A 17,419-nucleotide genomic window follows, 5' to 3' on the forward strand; every position below is an offset into this window, starting at 1 on the left:
CACCGGTCCAATGGTTGGATGTCAATGCTAGGAGGTGGGACTGGGCGTGACTGTGAGCAGAGCAGAGTATGCATGGGATTCGGCTCTGTCTATTTCGTCTGCCCTCCTTCCCCTCCAAGGCAGCCGGCGTATAACACGCACACACGATTTTCCCCTGATTTCGGGGGGAAAAAGTGCGTGTTATACACCAATAAATACGGTATATATATATATATTTGCTCAGAGCTTTTTTTGTTAAAAAATAGGTGCAGGAACTCAACCACGACCCCATTCAAATTTCGCAAATAGTAGAAGGGTCTTAAAGGGGCATTAAATGCCAGGATTGCATTACATACATAGTGTAGAGTTCAGGGGGTTACACACAGAGTTCAGAGCGGTCACTTGTAAACACAGAAACCAGACTTCTGTGTTTACAAGTGATTGTGGTGAGTGGGCACCAAAGGGTCTGAGCCAGAGGTGGTGGAACTGAGTTCCCCCAAGTTCCCCCTGAAAAAAAGCCCTGTATTTGCTTACAAACAAAGGTCCCTAGCTCACATTTATAAATACACATGGGTCAGTTTAGACAGGAGACAATTAAGCTACCACCATGTCTTTGGAGTGGAAAAATCAGACAGGCAGCACAGGGAGGATACTCCATGCAGGTAGTACTATGGCTGGGATTCAAATCGATGACCCTAGTTCTGCCAGGTAGAAGTGCTAACCACTTAGCCACTGTGCTGCCTGTATTACAGAACATGCAAACATGTAATTTTACTTTCTAACATGCACAAATTTTACATTATACTTATGCTTAAACAAAAACGGTTTTAAAAAAAAATCTTTATCTGCTTACATTATATTGTTCCGAACAGTTACAGGATTTTTTAATCTCTATGAAACCTAACCTGTGCATACAGGATTTTGTAAAAAACATAATACTTAGGCTACAGGACACTAGTCAATACATTTGGAACACTTCAAACTGAGCTTATTATACTAAAAGGCAAGTCTACCTGTACAGCTTCCAAGGTGTTTGACGTCGATCTGCTCTTGTTTCAGGCAGGATGCCTCTCGAACCATACATGGGTTGGAGTAGGAATTTCCATCAGAGGCACAGACCGGGTTAAAATTATGTCCACTGCAGTCTATATTACATACACACCTATGGGAGATAAAAAAAGTGCAGAAAATTGTATAATGCTGGAAAAATAAAGAGTGTAATGGAAAGGGGAAACTAGGATCCTTTAGTACTGGATAAACATTTTTATTTTTAAGCCTGGCTTAACCTCCCTGGCAGTATGATTCTGTCTGGAATTACGTACCAAAAGCGGTACAATTATTTTGCAAGGAAATTGGCGTTTTATACTGTAGGCCTGTAATTTTTAGAAATAACTCACTTAAATCTGACCAAGCAAGAGTCTTGTAGGCATCCCGGGTATGATTTTTTTTTTTTTAAAACAAAATTATAAATTATAATATAATAAATAATTATAAATAATTATAACAAATAATAATATAATTATAATAAAAATTATTCAATAATGTAATCAACTCAAAATCACTGAAATTTGCAGTTGCAGAATTGTCGCTGTCATTATTTTATTTTTTTTATGACGAATTTCCCCGCAAATCGCTATCGCACATTTCTGCAAGTGATTATAATTTATTATCGCTGTTTTCTAGCTGATCTAAAACCATTTTTGACATAAAGGGACACTTTTGGACAATCTACAGTTTTTAGGCAGAAATGACATTTTTTATTATATAAAAGTACATGCAGGGCACTGGGCAGACCACTAGGGACAAGGGGGGGGGTGTATTTTTTACATACAGTACTGTAATCTATAAGATTACAGTATACTGTATGTAAAGTGTTTGTTTACTTTTTTGAATTTGGTGCCGTTCTCCGCCCCCGTGCGTCGTAACGTCGCAGGGAACGGAGATCGGCGGCACCCGGGGACTGTGAATCGAGCGAGGAGGTCCCGCCCGCTCACACAGCGGGGTGGCATCACTGGATCCAGGGACAAGGTAAGTAAACCAAGCCTGTGGATCCAGCGAAAGGTAAGCCCGTCCAGCCCGAGCGTGACTCGGGTTTACCGATCCTAACATGTAAAACCAACCCCGAGTCACGCTCGGGTTTACCGTCAGGGGGGTTAAAGTAAATTATTTGTGATTTTCAAATGTTTTCTTGCTTGATGTACACAATTGTATCATTATGTCATATGCAGATGCAGAGGTTCTCCCTCCAGTGGCTTAGTGGATTTACTAAGGGCGAATAGACTGGGCATTTTACCCAGACCGGTAAAGCTTTACTTTGTAAAGAATACCTAATTTGATGTAAATAAAAAAATAAAATGTTTTACTTGCACATGATTGGATGATAGAAAGCAGCACAACTTTACCACATTTAAGGCTCCATCCACACTAGCTTAAAAAAAAGCTCCTAGCTGCTTCTAGAGGTAAATCTTGTTAAATCATTTTTTGTGTGTTTTTGGGAGCGATTTGCAGACAGAAAAAAATGCTAAAATCTCCTAAACTCTGCTAACAGCTGCTAAGCACCGGTGCCCAGCTTTTTTTGTTAGCGGCTGGTCGTCGGTGTCCTTAACAACCAGCGAATAGCTGGTTGTTAAGGAGCGGGCCAGCAAACAACCCACCATGTCCTTAACAACGGATGACTCATCACCTGTTAGCAGACCCCCACAACCCTATCCAGGGTGGGGGAAGAGGCCTTTGTTCCACCCTGCCCCAAAGCAGGGGTTGAACGAAAAAAATTGCTGATTCCCCCATCCACACATTTGAGTAGGATCTCTTGCTGTGCTATTGGGTGTTCACGACGGAGCCTTCCTATCTGTCAGAACACAATAATCGGTGTTGCTGGCTATAGCAGGTGACACTAATCATTCAGAAAAAAAAAACAGGGTGGTTGTACTAAAGTTTATTGATAGACTGACTTCTGAACAACCAGGGTACCCATACATGGATTGAAATTCAGCCAGTCCCTGCTGAAGCAACTGAATTTTATTACATGTATGGACAGCTTTAGGCTTAGTTTGCATGGGGTGTACTACAGATGTTCCGTGCATCCTCATGCAGGCAGACCCATTTAGGTCAATGGTGACATAACTTTTCCCAATTTGACATCTCTGCAGGTGGCATGGGGGACACATGGGCATGCACCGTAGTATGCCCGATGAGAATGAGACCTAATAGTAGCAAGACTATATTCTGATTAATAGTAGTAGGCTACAAATAACTGAAATGCAATGTGCAATTCTTTAAATATATATATATATATATATATATATATATATATATATATATATATATATATATTGACCACAGATACACTTAAAGCCACTTTGTAGACAGACACAAGTATAATAAATAAATACATTGTTTAAAAGGAGGATTGTGTGTGAAGTGTAGTATTGGTGTATAAGCAGAGTTTAGTTTTCTAGAGCCTTCATGCTATCCCAGGGAGGGGAACACAAAGGGGCTTAACAGAATTATATAGAGACAGTAGCTATAATAAATTATATTTAGATACTGGATGACAATTTTTTGTTTAAAGAAGTAACCACAATACATGCTCTGTTATGGAATACAGCGAGTAAATTTTTCTATCCAATCTACCTTGTATAACCCTCATTTTTCAACTTAAGTAGAACACAAGCAAAATAATCACAGCCATATATTTATACCTTGTGGAATATATGGTCTGGTGCTTCAGCGTTCGGCTTAATAAGTTGTTTGCTGATAGTCATTTCTCTTAGCTCAGTGAGGATATTTCAGACCTTTTTTTCAGTGCATTGATGTCAGAATGAGCTACTTCAAGGTCCTAACCCTCTGAGCAAACACAACACTGCAAAACCATTACTGCAGAGGAAACATCAAGCTGACATGGAATGCCATTAGATGAGTATTCAGAAATCACAGTCTCTCTTGAAAAATGTGGGATGAAAATAAATTGCATAGGGCTATTGATAAACTTGCTCAATTGCTTTTAATTTTAAAGTGAGGTATAAGTGTCATAAACATAAACAAAATACCAAACCTCCCAATTATGGACCATTGCCTAATGACAAGCTAGGAATGGTTTGAGCCTCCTCAATCAATCAATCAATCAATCATACCACAAGCTTGTGAGATAACTTTTGCTTATATTGAGGTACTGGGTTTGTAATGAACAAAGTTGTGCTGGTACTAGGGAATAGAAGACAGACAACTAAATAGCTAACTAACTGCATAGGAATGTCAGGCCCTGGGTCTGAACCTGGAAACTTTGCAGTATCTGGTGATGTCTCTTCTTGCTGAGCCACTGAAACCCTGTCTTATTCATTGAACAATCCTGCCTTGTGCCCTCTTTCTGCTGAACCTTAAACTCTTTGCTCCTCGAATTAACTTTCTATCTAAGCCATGCCTTTGCACTTCCTTTTTAAAAGATTATTGTGCTCTTTCCAGCCAATATCTCGCTTTTACCACTCATGCTGCTATTGTATCTCCACTACCACTCGTTACCAACTTTTGGCTAGTTCCTCCGCTATGCTTCTGCTTAATCCCAACCTGCAAACACTGGTTATAGACCTTTAACTTGTTTACTGACTACACTTCTGCTTGATTCCTACCTGCTATATCTCCTACCGGACCCCAGCTTGCTCACCTCCTAGTGAGCAGTGTTAATTTTGGCAGCAGATTTTGATTTAGTTTTAGTCTTCGTGTTTTGACTAAAATGGCATTTTAGTTTTAGTCCTATTTTAGACTTCTGCAATTGTTTTAGTTTTAGTCATATTTAGTCGACTAAATCTCCATTACATTTTAGTCAACTAAAATGTCCTACATTTTAGTCAACTAAAATCTCCAGTATATTTTGGTCGAATAAAATCATTTTATACTGCTGGAGTGAAAAACTGAATATGTTATTATTTATGGTATTTAGGTTTGAACATGCACTAAAGACCAGTGTTAATTTTGACATAAAATTTCTATTTAGTCGTATTTTAGGCATCTCAATTGTTTTAGTACTAAAGTAGTATTAATTTAGTCAACGAAAATGTTTTAGTCAATGAAATTAACACTGCTGGTGAGGCTATCCTGAGGTTAGAGACCTGGTTCTAACACACAGCAAAAACCATCTCAACCATCAGGAGCACTGATGAACACTTGTTAGTGCATAGACTTCGCACCTGGGGTGAGACTGTGTCATCCGCAAGGATGACCTGCAGCTGCACTTACCCATCTGGACAATGGGAGCCTCTCCACTGCTATAGCCACTGGCCTCTGAGCCTGACCCCTGACCATGACATGGAGGTGCATGCACTGCTCAGTCAGGATGGAGCAGCTTGTCCTAGCAGGCTCTCAGGGTAAGGTTTGCTTGATGACCAGCCTGACTTACAGTAGAGGCAAATGGAGGATTTGCTATTTAACAATAAGGTATTCCTTCTGAAATCGAGAAATTATATTTATTACAGTGCTTGTGATTTTTCTAATAATACACGTCTGTTTGTGTGAGGAGTAGAGTAGTTATATACTTAGATTAATTTAAGTCCTTAATTTCATGCTTGCAGACATTTCAAATCAACCAGCTCACAAAGTGGGGTCAGTGATTATAAGAATCATATAAAACTAATTTTACACTTGGATTGGATGCATACTCCCGGACACTAATAAACCCAGATACTTAATACATTGTTAACTTAATTCAGTCAACACTAAACAATAAGCGAACAAACACATTCAAAGAAAAGGGCGTATCATATTTAGGATTCAATAACTGGTATTACTGCTTGTATTTAAACATACAAAATATTCATACCATTAATCACTGATAAGATTACCTTTCACTTTATTATTTCCTATACAGCTAGGTCTCATGCACGCTGGAAGTTTTTGGATGTTTTACAGATGCTATTTTTGGCTTGAGACATTTTTTCCTACAGTCAATAAACTCTCCTGCATGTTATTCTATGTGTCCATGCACACTTAGGCTGTTATCAACTGTTTTTGTCTGGGAAGTTTTTTGGCTGTAAAAAAAAAACCTTAACTAGTGGGCTCTGGGAGGAGTTTTTCAGCTGTAATGTTGAAAAACTCTGAAAAATGCGGATAAATGCTCAAAAATGCTTTTGAATTATTTTTTTTTAAACGCTAAAACTAAACTAAAAAATGCTATTTCTAAAAGCTGAAAAACATTAAAAACTCACTGCAAAACTACTGGTGTTTTTATAACAGTATTATAACGTCCAGTGTGCATGAGGCCTTGATATACCGTATTTATCGGCGTATAACACGCACTTTTTTCCCCTTAAAAACAGGGGAAAATCCTGGGTGCCCGTTATACGCCGATCCCCTGTCTCTGAGCGCCGCCGCCGACATATATCGGGCACAGTACACTCGGGTACACTCGGCTAGGCTCGGCCACGCCCTGCGAGAGGGGCCGAACGTGGCCGAGTGTACTGCGCTGATTGGACGCTGATGGGCGCCGGGCAAGACACCGAAGAGGGACATCTAAACTGTAAGTAATTTTTTTTTCAGGAAATTTCCCTCCTAGAACTGGGTGCGTGCTATACGCCGGTGCACGCTATACCCAGATAAATACGGTAATTACTACAAATTTAAGTTTATCACTGTGCCTAAAATTGGCACTGGGGAAAATATGCTGGCGCTTCCTGTTTGCTTTTAGTTTTTCTTTAGTAAAAACGGATCTCTGTTAAACTTGCTTGATGAAAACACGGGATGTATTTGTTTGGTTATTTATCAAAGAAATTCAGCAAAGTAGCATCAGCTTTGGTATGGCTGGTTTCAATAGCAATGCTGTTTACATTGTGTGCTGACTCCTACAAGCTAGGCTCAACAATGAATATTAATAGGACTGGCAGATATGAACAAAGCTGAAGGTTGAGTATCTTGTCATACAGCAGTTTTAACAATGAAAGGCCAACAGGATCAATTAGGAAAAGTGGTGAAAGAAATAGGCATTAAAAAACCAAATTGTGGAGCCAATTGTGTGCGATTACTTTTGATTTTACTTGAGAGTCTTTTCACTTGACAGATAAAATATTGTAAATGCCATGGTTGTATCACTGTGTACAGAAATATCAACAGTTTATTAGGGCAATGTGAAGACTGTGTACAAAGATGTGCCCTGAGGACTGTGGATTGCAATCATCTTCAAAATCAAGTAGAACGGTAAAATGCAGGTCTTGGATGTGGATTTGAGTGTAGGTTTACAGGAACAGAGCAATTCAAAATGTCTTCTGTGTAGAGGACACAACCAGGTCAATGTGGGAGGAAGAGTGGCTCATTATATGTTACTCTAAATCCTGCCAAAAATGGCACCCTTATCTGTCAGCTTACACATTTTGAGTCAGATATACTGTATCTCTACGTATAGCAGTAAACCTCCAACTTTTATTTTTTCAGAGGGATTTGCACCTTTTGCTGGGCTTTTCAAAAAGTCATTTTTTTTTGTTTTTAAATTCTATTGTCTTAATATAATTAGTGACTGCTCCATGCAATTTGGCCGGTTAAGCAGGGACCAGACAAATTTCAATCCATGTATGGGCAGAGTGGCTTTACAGGTGTCGGTCTACCGACTGACTTCTTTGCAACCAGCCTGTCAGATTTTGGCCGCTCGATCAGCACCACTGTCTATAGCTGGTAGCGCTGATCAATGTATTCTAATGGTGGGAAAGCCTCACCCCTGTCAGAATACAACACCTTGGTGGGAGGATTCCCCATACTCCTCAAATGTGTGGATGGGGGAGTGATTTCTTTTTTTTGCAAGCCACTGGTTGAAAAAAAAAAGAAAATAATCATATATGGACCACTGAGGTCATGCAGATCAGTCCAACCCTAAGGAAATTAGGGATTGATGGGACTACCCAAAGAATAAATAAAATGGCTGGGGGTCAAAAGGGGTCAGTCGATGTCTGGGGAGCAACCACTAGCCAGTAAATGATCTAAGACTGATTGGGGTAATGATTTTTTAGGTCAATGTAGAACTTCTTGCCAGTCCCTAGTTTTAGAAGTTTAGGTGGCTAGCGACATAACTGTGTTACTTTGGTTTGGATGGTCAGCCTCCACCGACATCGGATTAGAGTTGTCTCTATCAGTTTGTGTGCCTGTGACTTTACCTCCATGTGGCTCTTAAATTAGAGAGTGCTGCAGCAAGTAACAGTGGAAGAAATTCTAATGCAAGGCAAAAAAGTGTACTTTTGTTTGGATTTTTCACTAGTGGAGTTGAAAGGAAGAATTGCAAAGCTCATTAGCTACAGCCATAAGAGCCCTTTCACACTGGGGCGGTGGGGGCATCGGCAGTAAAGCGCCGCTATTTTTAGCGGCACTTTACCGTTGTTTTCGCTGCGCTATTTGCCTCCTAGTTTGCGCTAATAACCCCCGCTAGCGGGCAAGAAAAGGGTTAAAACCGCTGGCAAAGCGCTGCTGCAGGTGGTTCAGGATTGATTTCAATGGGCAGGGGCGCTCTAGGAACGGTGTATTAATTGCTCCTACAGCGTCTTAACGATGCGTCTAGCAGGATTTATTTTTTACCGTCCTGCCAGCGCACCGCTCCAGTTTGAAAGCTCTAGGAGCGGTGTATTCATTGCTCCTACAGCGTCTTAACAATGCGGCTAGCAGAACTTTTTTTTACTGTCCTGCCAGCGCACTACTCCAGTTTGAAATCCCTCGGGCTTTCACACTAGAGTGAATGGAGCCGCACTTTCAGGGTGCTTTCAGGGCGCTTTGCAGGCAATATTTTTAGTGTTATAGCGCCTGCAATGCGCCTCAGTGTGAAAGGGGTCTAAGATGACAAAATGCATTTTACCTCAGAGTGGAAGTAGAAAGCCAAAATAGTAAAACACAAAATGACAAATGCTTCTATGAATGTGTGCGAGGGGGTAGACTTGACAAGCTACACAATTCAGTAGGAATTACAGTGCATCTGTAAAGTATTCACAGCACTTCACTTTTTCCACATTTTGTTATGTTACAGCCTTATTCCAAAATGGATTAAATTCATAATTTTCTTCAAAATTCGACAAACAATACCCCATAATGACAATGTGGAAGAAGTTTGTTTGTAATCTTTGCAAATTTAATAAAATAAAAAAATGAAAAAATCACATCACAAGTGCCATGACACTCAAAATTTAGCTCAGGTGCATCCTGTTTCCACTGATTATCCTTGAGATGTCTCTATAACTTAATGGGAGTCCATCTGTTATACATTCAGTTGATTGGACATGATTTGGAAAGGCACACACCTGTCTATGTAAGGTCCCACAGTTAACAGTGTATGTCAGAACACAAACGTCATGAAGTCCAAGGAATTGACTGTAGACCTCCAAGACAGGATTGTATCGAGGCACAGATCTGGGGAAGGGTACAAAAAATGTCTGCAGGACTGAAAGTCCCAATGAGCACAGTGACCTCCATCATCCATAAATGGAGGTATTTGTAGTATCATACTCAAAAAGACGTAAGGCTGTAATTGGTGCCAAAGATGCTTCAGCAAAGTATTGAGCGAAAGCTGTGAATACTTACATGTACATGTACATGTGATTTTTTTCATTTTTTATTTTTATTAAATTTGCAAAGATTTCAAACAAATTTCTTCCACCTTGTCATTTTGGGGTATTGTTTGAAGAGTTTTGAGGAAAATAATGAATTTAATCAATTTTAGAATAAGGTTGTAACATAACAAAATGTGGAAAAAGTGAAGAGATGTGAATAATTTCCAGATGCATTGTATGTTGCATCAATGGCCACATACATGAGCCAGCATATCATAGTTGCCTGGACAGTTTAACAGGATAAGCTTAATGCTTAATCTTCAACGAATCAGAAACAACCATCAGCAAGTCAAATGGGTCTTATGTTTTCAATATAGAACTATTGAAAAATCCAATCAACCACTTAGGCCCAGAACCTAAAGGAAAGTAGAAAATAGAAAATTGCAACCCTAACCGTACCTGAAAGAGGCTAGGCTGACATAAAATACAAGGGTTATATTTTTTTTACACATGTGCTGTAATATTAACTCGGTAGGTTTTATTCTAATATTCTTAGCTAATAATGTAAGGAAACCATTACTATATATTATCATTGTTTTAGCTGACACATGCTGAGGTTTTGTTTACTAAAGTAGTAGAGCGTGTTCACTTTGCAACATGAATTTCAGCTTAGTGAATCAGGTTTCTATCATCCAATCATGTGTGAGATAAAATTATTTAATTTTTTGATGTGGTATTCTCTGCACAGTGAATTTTCACCTAGTCTCACCTGATTCTCTAAATTAAAGTGGTTCTAAATGCTGAATATTTTTTTCTATGCATGAAGGTAAAAAACCTTTTGTGTGCTACCCAATTCTTACCTGAGCTCCCTCTGATACAGTGATGTTCAGGATAGCTTCAGCTGTCCCAGGATTCTACCTCCTCATGGTCTGAGACAGCAGCGGGAGCCCATTGGCTCCCACTGCTGTCAATCGAAGCCAGTAAGCCAATTAGGAGAGATCGATGGCGGGGTGTCTTATGGACGCATAGGGCAATGGCATGGAAGCGAGCATTCAGTGGTGCCCCCAGGGCAAATGGCTTCCTCTGTGGGCACTGCTCAAAGGGGAGGAGACAGGAGCACCATTGGGGGGCCGAAAAGAAGAGGATCGGAATGCTCTGTGCAAAACCACTGCGCACTGCACGTAAGTATAATTTTTTTGTTAAAAAACAAAAAACTAAGCTTTAATACCACTTTCCAAATGTTGTAAAGTAAACATGCTTTAATCCTGTAGTAAATTAAACCCTTTGTGTAGTTCTGTAATCATTTTATAGATATTTGCCTTCGTACATCTGCCCCTTTTTTTCATTAACGTCTGCTTGAAAGCCTCTGATACAAAAATCTATTCCTGTCTGAGGAGGGAAAAGTGTGTCTGATCACGCCATAAAACAGTACGCGTCTTCATCAAAGATAAACTATGCACAGAGCAAAGCACCTCTGTACTAACTATTCAGCATTCCTAGCACACCACATCATTCATTTGTGTATGTACTGGATGCATAAAAGCTGCTCACAAGTTCCATAATCGCTCCTCTCTGCATTAATGTGCGATGGCTTGGCATTATTACTAGCAGCTTTTGAATAGACCCCTATGCCACAAAGGCCCGCTAGAGCTTCTATCAGAAACACAGCCTGTGTGTAGGGCGTGTGCTGTCAAATTCACATAAAAGCCAGAAAAATCCTGTCAGTGCCATCTGAAATGAGCAATTAGGCGCACTGCACAAAGGAAGAGTGTGTTGAATATTCACAAGAACACAAAAGAGGCAAGACTCGGCAGACAACTGAGAGATGAAGGGCTATGTAGATCAATTACTTTAAACAATTGGACAGATGTAGCTGTAATGGGGGGGTAGTAAGAGAAAAAAATATCACTTCATTAACTCATACGTGTTCATAATGTCAATAAAGGACAGTTGTTTGTTTAAACGATATTTTAGAACTTAGAACTTTTTTTTCCGGTCGCATTTACTAATTTTAGTTTTCATAGAATGTAATCATTCTATTAACTATAACCAGATATGTTGTGTAACCTAAAGCCTGAAAATCATATGTTTCTTAAGAAATTGCAATGTTCAACAGAATAGGCTGAAAGGATAACTAAGCGCCCTGCCTGGCAGCAATCAACAATTAGGTGATGACTATTTGTTCCAGTCAAAGATAATGGGGGATGGCACACAAATTAAGTATTCATAAAGCATCCCATTTTATTTCTGCTCTGTATAACATTCATGAGGTTGCTGTCAAACAGTTTATATTGCCCAGCATGGGCTATATACACAGTCGTAAAATCTACTCATGTTCAGATGTCTCATCTCAGTACTGTTAAGACACCAAACAATAGCAACCTCTACCTTCGAGAAGGTTTCCTGGTTATGTATTTATGAGCCGTGCTGTGCTTTATACATTGCAAACATTTACTAGATAAAGCATGGATAATTTTTATTTTAAGAACAACAGAATTAGCAGTTTCTTTACTGTAAGGAATAGAGGGGGAATAAAACCTACATGTATTAGGAAGATAAAAATACTCTAGTGTTGACAATTCTTGTTTAAAGTTTACCTGATTTATTAAATCATTTTAAGATTAACGTATACAATTTTTTACAATTATATGTCCTCGAAGAAAGTAAGGCTTAGGGGCTACGGCCTGTATAAGGCCTGCCTCCCACAGACATTAAGGTGCGTATACCACGGACAGGCCATTTTTTTCTGGCATCCCTAACCTCCAGGTGCAGCGTACAAGCAGCCCACTGAAGTCTTAATGGGCACCGGTTGTCCGAAAACAGGATAGGAGGCTTAAAGAAAGTGGTTCTTATTAAATATTCCCATCCCTTGGTGTTAGGAAGTCTGCATAGGTGTTATTTTTTTCAATATACATGGCTGTAAATTGGTGTGAAACAAATGGCCCAACATACAAGGGCAAATTCTACAGGTTGGTGCTCAGCAGTTTTCCTACACCTAAAAGAGGCAGCGTCAATAAATATGGTAAATAGCTTTTGTGGACCTGGGGGCCACAAAAGATATATATATATATATATATATATATATATATATATATATATATATATATATATATATATATATATATATATATATATATATACATACACAGCTGTGGCCATGGGATTCACAAAAGATATATATATATATATATATATATATATATATATATATATACAGTTGTGCTCATAAGTTTACATACCCTGGCAGAATTTATGATTTCTTGGGCATTTTTCAGAGAATATGAATGATAACACAAAAACTTTTCTTTCATTCATGGTTAGTGTTTGGCTAAAGCCATTTATTATCAATCAACTGTGTTTACTCCTTTTAAATCATAATGACAACAGAAACTACCCAAATGACCCTGATCAAAAGTTTACATACCCTGGTGATTTTGGCCTGATTACAGGCACACAAGTTGACACAAAGGGGTTTGAATGGCTATTAAAAGGTAACCATCCTCACCTGTGATCTGTTTGCTTGTAATTAGTGTGTGTGTATAAAATGTCAATGAGTTTCTGGACTCCTAACAGACCCTTGCATCTTCATCCAGTGCTGCATTGACGTTTCTGGATTCTGAGTCATGGGGAAAGCAAAAGAATTGTCAAAGGATCTGCGGGAAAAGGTAGTTGAACTGTATAAAACAGGAAAGGGATATAAAAAGATATCCAAGGAATTGAGAATGACAATCAACAGGGTTCAAACTCTAATCAAGAAGTGGAAAATGAGGGGTTCTGTTGAAACCAAACCACGGTCAGGATTTTCTCCCACACTTTAAAGACACGCTGGTAAGATAATTGGCCCCTAGTATGTGTATGTATGAATATACAGTATATACATATGAAATAAAGATAAACACCTTAGATTGTAAGCGCCTTTAGGGCAGAGACTGATCAGAAAGAATAATATACATATATATACAGTGGGGATCGAAAGTTTGGGCACCCCAGGTAAAAATTTGTATTAATGTGCATAACGAAGCCAAGGAAAGACGGAAAAATCTCCAAAAGGCATCAAATTACACATTAGACATTCTTATAATATGTCATTAACACTTTCAAAATGACATAAAACAAAAAAATGGCGTCTGCAAAAGTTTGGGCACCCTGCAGAATTTATAGCATGCACTGCCCCCTTTGCAAAGCTGAGACCTGCCAGTGTCATGGATTGTTCTCAATCATCGTCTGGGAAGACCAGGTGATGTCAATCTCAAAGGTTTTAAATGCCCAGACTCATCTGACCTTGCCCCAACAATCAGCACCATGGGTTCTTCTAAGCAGTTGTCCAGAAAACTGAAACTGAAAATAGTTGACGCTCACAAATCTGGAGAAGGCTATAAGAAGATAGCAAAGCTTTTTCAGATGTCAATATCCTCTGTTCGGAATGTAATTAAGAAATGTCAGTCGTCAGGAACAGTGGAAGTAAAAGCAAGATCTGGAAGACCAAGAAAATATCAGACAGAACAGCTCGCAGGATTGTGAGAAAAGCAATTCAAAACCCACGTTTGACTGCACGATCCCTCCAGAAAGATCTGGCAGACACTGGAGTTGTGGTATTCCACTATAAAGAGATACTTGTACAAATATGGTCTTCATGGAAGAGTCATCAGAAGAAAACCTCTTCTACGTCCTCACCACAAAAATCAGCATTTCAACTTTGCAAATGAACATATAGACAAGCCTGATGCATTTTGGAAACAAGTTCTGTGGACCGATGAGGTTAAAATATAACTTTTTGTCCAGAATGAGCAAAGGTACGTTTGGAGAAGAAAGGGCATTTTAATTAAATGAAAAGAACCTCTGTCCAACTGTTAAGCATGGGGGTGGATCAATCATGCTTTGGGGTTGTATTGCAGCCAGTGGCACAGGGAACATTTCACGAGTAGAAGGAAAAATTGATTCAATAACATTTCAGCAAATTTTGGATGGTAACTTGATGCCATCTGTGAAAAAGCTGAAGTTAAAGAGAGGATGGCTTCTACAAATGGATAATGATCATAAACACACCTCTATTCCACGGGGGATTACATCAAGAGGCGTAAACTGAAGATTTTGCCATGGCCTTCACAATCTCCTGACCTCACATTAATTGAAAATCTATGGAAAGATCTTAAAAGAGCAGCGCGTGACAGACAGACCAGAGATCTCAAAGAACTGGAAGACTTTTGTAAGGAAGAATGGGCAAAGATACCTCAAACAAGAATTGAAAGACTCTTGGCTGGCTACAAAAAGCGTTTACAAGCTGCGATACTTGCCAAAGGGGGCAGTACAAGATATTATCTCTGCAGGGTGCCCAAACTTTTGCAGATGCCATTTTTTTGTTTTCTGTAATTTTGTGTAAATGATGGAAATAAAATCTAACTTTTTTTTTTACATATTATAAGAATGTCTAATCTGTAATTTGATGCCTTTTGGAGATTTTTCCATCTTTCCTTGGCTTCGTTATGCACATTAATACTAATTTTTACCTGGGGTGCCCAAACTTTCGACCCCCACTGTATGTATGTATGTATGTATATATATATATATATATATATATATATATATATATATATATATATATATATATATATATATATATATATATATACACACACACACATACACACAGTATATATAAAATATCCTCTCTACTTTTAAATAAAGTATCACATGCATTACAGAAAACACATTTGAGATTATTTAATTGACCAATAAAATACAATGACTATGTTTCTCAGGATATCCTGTATTCTAATTTTCTGGTCCAAACATTTAATTCCACATACCAGTTAGCATACGCTGGTACATTAATTTTCCCTGCTGGTATCCTCTTTATGACAACCATCTGTTCAAGTTTTACCCTACTTTCTCTATTACAATCCAGTGGAAATTAAAAATAAACAAGAATCTTTTTCTGAAGGGACTGTCTAAAATAAATTGAAAATTTTAATTTCTTTAAAAAAAAAAAATACAACCATGTGGCTTCTTGTTTATATACTTTATATACTGGGTTAAAACGCATTAGCAAAAAAGATATAATGGTATTTAGGCACAGCACACACCAGGGTATGATTTTCCAAGGATAAGTCATGCTTTAGATCACTGAATGACCTGTTTTACATTGTGGCAGTAAACGTAGCAAATCATGGGTATTTTAATAGGAAAATAAAAAAATATTATTATCTATACATGAGTAAATCTGACCACCCCTTCCAGGATTAATTTGATTTGGTCCAATCCTATGGGTACCTCTAAAAGATTCAGTAGTCTGCAAAGCTTGAGGAGAACCAGGGGGCTAAATATTGTTGCAAACACAGAGATGCAGCTATGATTTCCCATCGTGACCACTAGATGGAGAATGTTTTTCCAACTTGCAAAACAATTATCAGCATAATAGGTCTAAAATAGCTGATGCATGTATGGGCACATTTAGGGCTTGTTCCCTTTAGATGCTTTCAGATGTGTTTTTAAAGTTATCATGAATGCATGCACAAACTAATGTTTTCCAATCATCCTAGTTTACACCATTGTGTTCAGTTCCAGTGCCTTCAAAAATGTTCAGCAGCATGCATTTTTTGCACCACTCATGAGGTGTATGCCAGTTCTAGAATCACTACCCTTTCTTTAATATTTACAGTTTAATTCATGCTAGGTAGTAAAGCTCTCACTACACTTTCAGGCCGCTGCGGCTCTCATACAGAGAAAGTGACAGGGTTTGTAGGCATTCAGAAAGCAATACTGCTGCCTCATGAATTCCTTTTTTTAGCAGTTTTATTTTTACATGGGTATACTGTGCTGCAACAGAGGGCCAAGCCTTTGGCTTGTGAATGTGGTGTGCTTCCATTGACTTCAATAGGCAAATTTGACAGGTGGTGCCACCTGCCAAACTCGACATGCGGAGTTAGACTTGTCATGTCATGGCTCCAAAGCAAAGGATCACGGCTGCATCATCTGTACGAAGCCCTATAGCAGCCATGTTAGGTTTTAAGTCATGGGTGCTCAACCTGTGGCCCTCAGCTGTTGCAGAAATCCCATGAGGCATTGCAAGCCGCTGACAGTTACAAGCTTGACTCCCAAAGGAAGAGGCATGATGGGAATTGTAATTTCGCAACAGCTCCAGGGCCACAGGTTGAGCACCCATGTTTTAGGTGGACAATTGAGGAATGGTAAAAGAAGATTTAACCACATGTTTTATTACTGTCCCCTTGCCGCCCATGTGAAAGGGGCCTTAGCGTAATTCCAGCACTTTGTATGTTAGTACAGTGGCTTTGTATGTAAGCAGGTCAACCATGTCAACTAATAAAGTAGAACTATAGGCAGAACTTTTTTTTTTCATTTTGGATACAACAAGGGAGCGTTATTAACCCCTGTCAATTTTCTGTGTCCCATTGTGGAGATTTTCCTTCACTTCCTGTCCCATAGCCAAACAGGAAGTGAGAGGAAATCATTGCAAATTAAGGGAATTCCTTGGGGATTGGGGATAAAGGTAAAAGGAAATACCATCAGAAAATTAACATCAGAACAATCGAGGGGGAATCTTCCATTAGGGACACTCATTCTGGTTACCCTGGTGGCAAACCGGGATTCCCACATTTTGGAGAAATTTCTTCTAACTTAAAATTTTGGCTATGGGACACTAAGTGAAAACAAATCTCCCTAATGAGACACAGGTGCCCCCCCCCCCCAAAAAAAAATGAGGAAGAAGACCTACCGCGGTATGGGAAGGGGCATATTGGGAACTTCCGCATAGCAACCGCCATTTCTGGTAATTTTTTTTTAGTGGACCTCCACTTTAAAGGACCTATAGGAAGCCTGGAGATGCAATACGGAATGGTGCTAAGCTTGTTCTATACAAAAAAAATTAAGATTTGCTTATAACTATTCATTTTGCCATTAATTTTTCACGGAAAGTA

General features: G+C 38.9%; 1 protein-coding gene across 1 annotated transcript in view; it reads right to left on the reverse strand.

Annotated features, from left to right (window-relative positions):
- TMEFF1 (transmembrane protein with EGF like and two follistatin like domains 1) overlaps nt 1–17,419 on the reverse strand; it is a 270,614-nt gene that overhangs the window by 33,442 nt on the left and 219,753 nt on the right. The window contains exon 6 of the mRNA XM_040353509.1: nt 993–1,141. Coding sequence (XP_040209443.1) covers nt 993–1,141 — 149 coding nt within the window. The remainder of the gene's footprint in view (nt 1–992; nt 1,142–17,419) is intronic.

The sequence above is a fragment of the Rana temporaria genome, chromosome 5, assembly GCF_905171775.1.
Source record: "Rana temporaria chromosome 5, aRanTem1.1, whole genome shotgun sequence".
Lineage (NCBI taxonomy): Eukaryota > Metazoa > Chordata > Amphibia > Anura > Ranidae > Rana > Rana temporaria.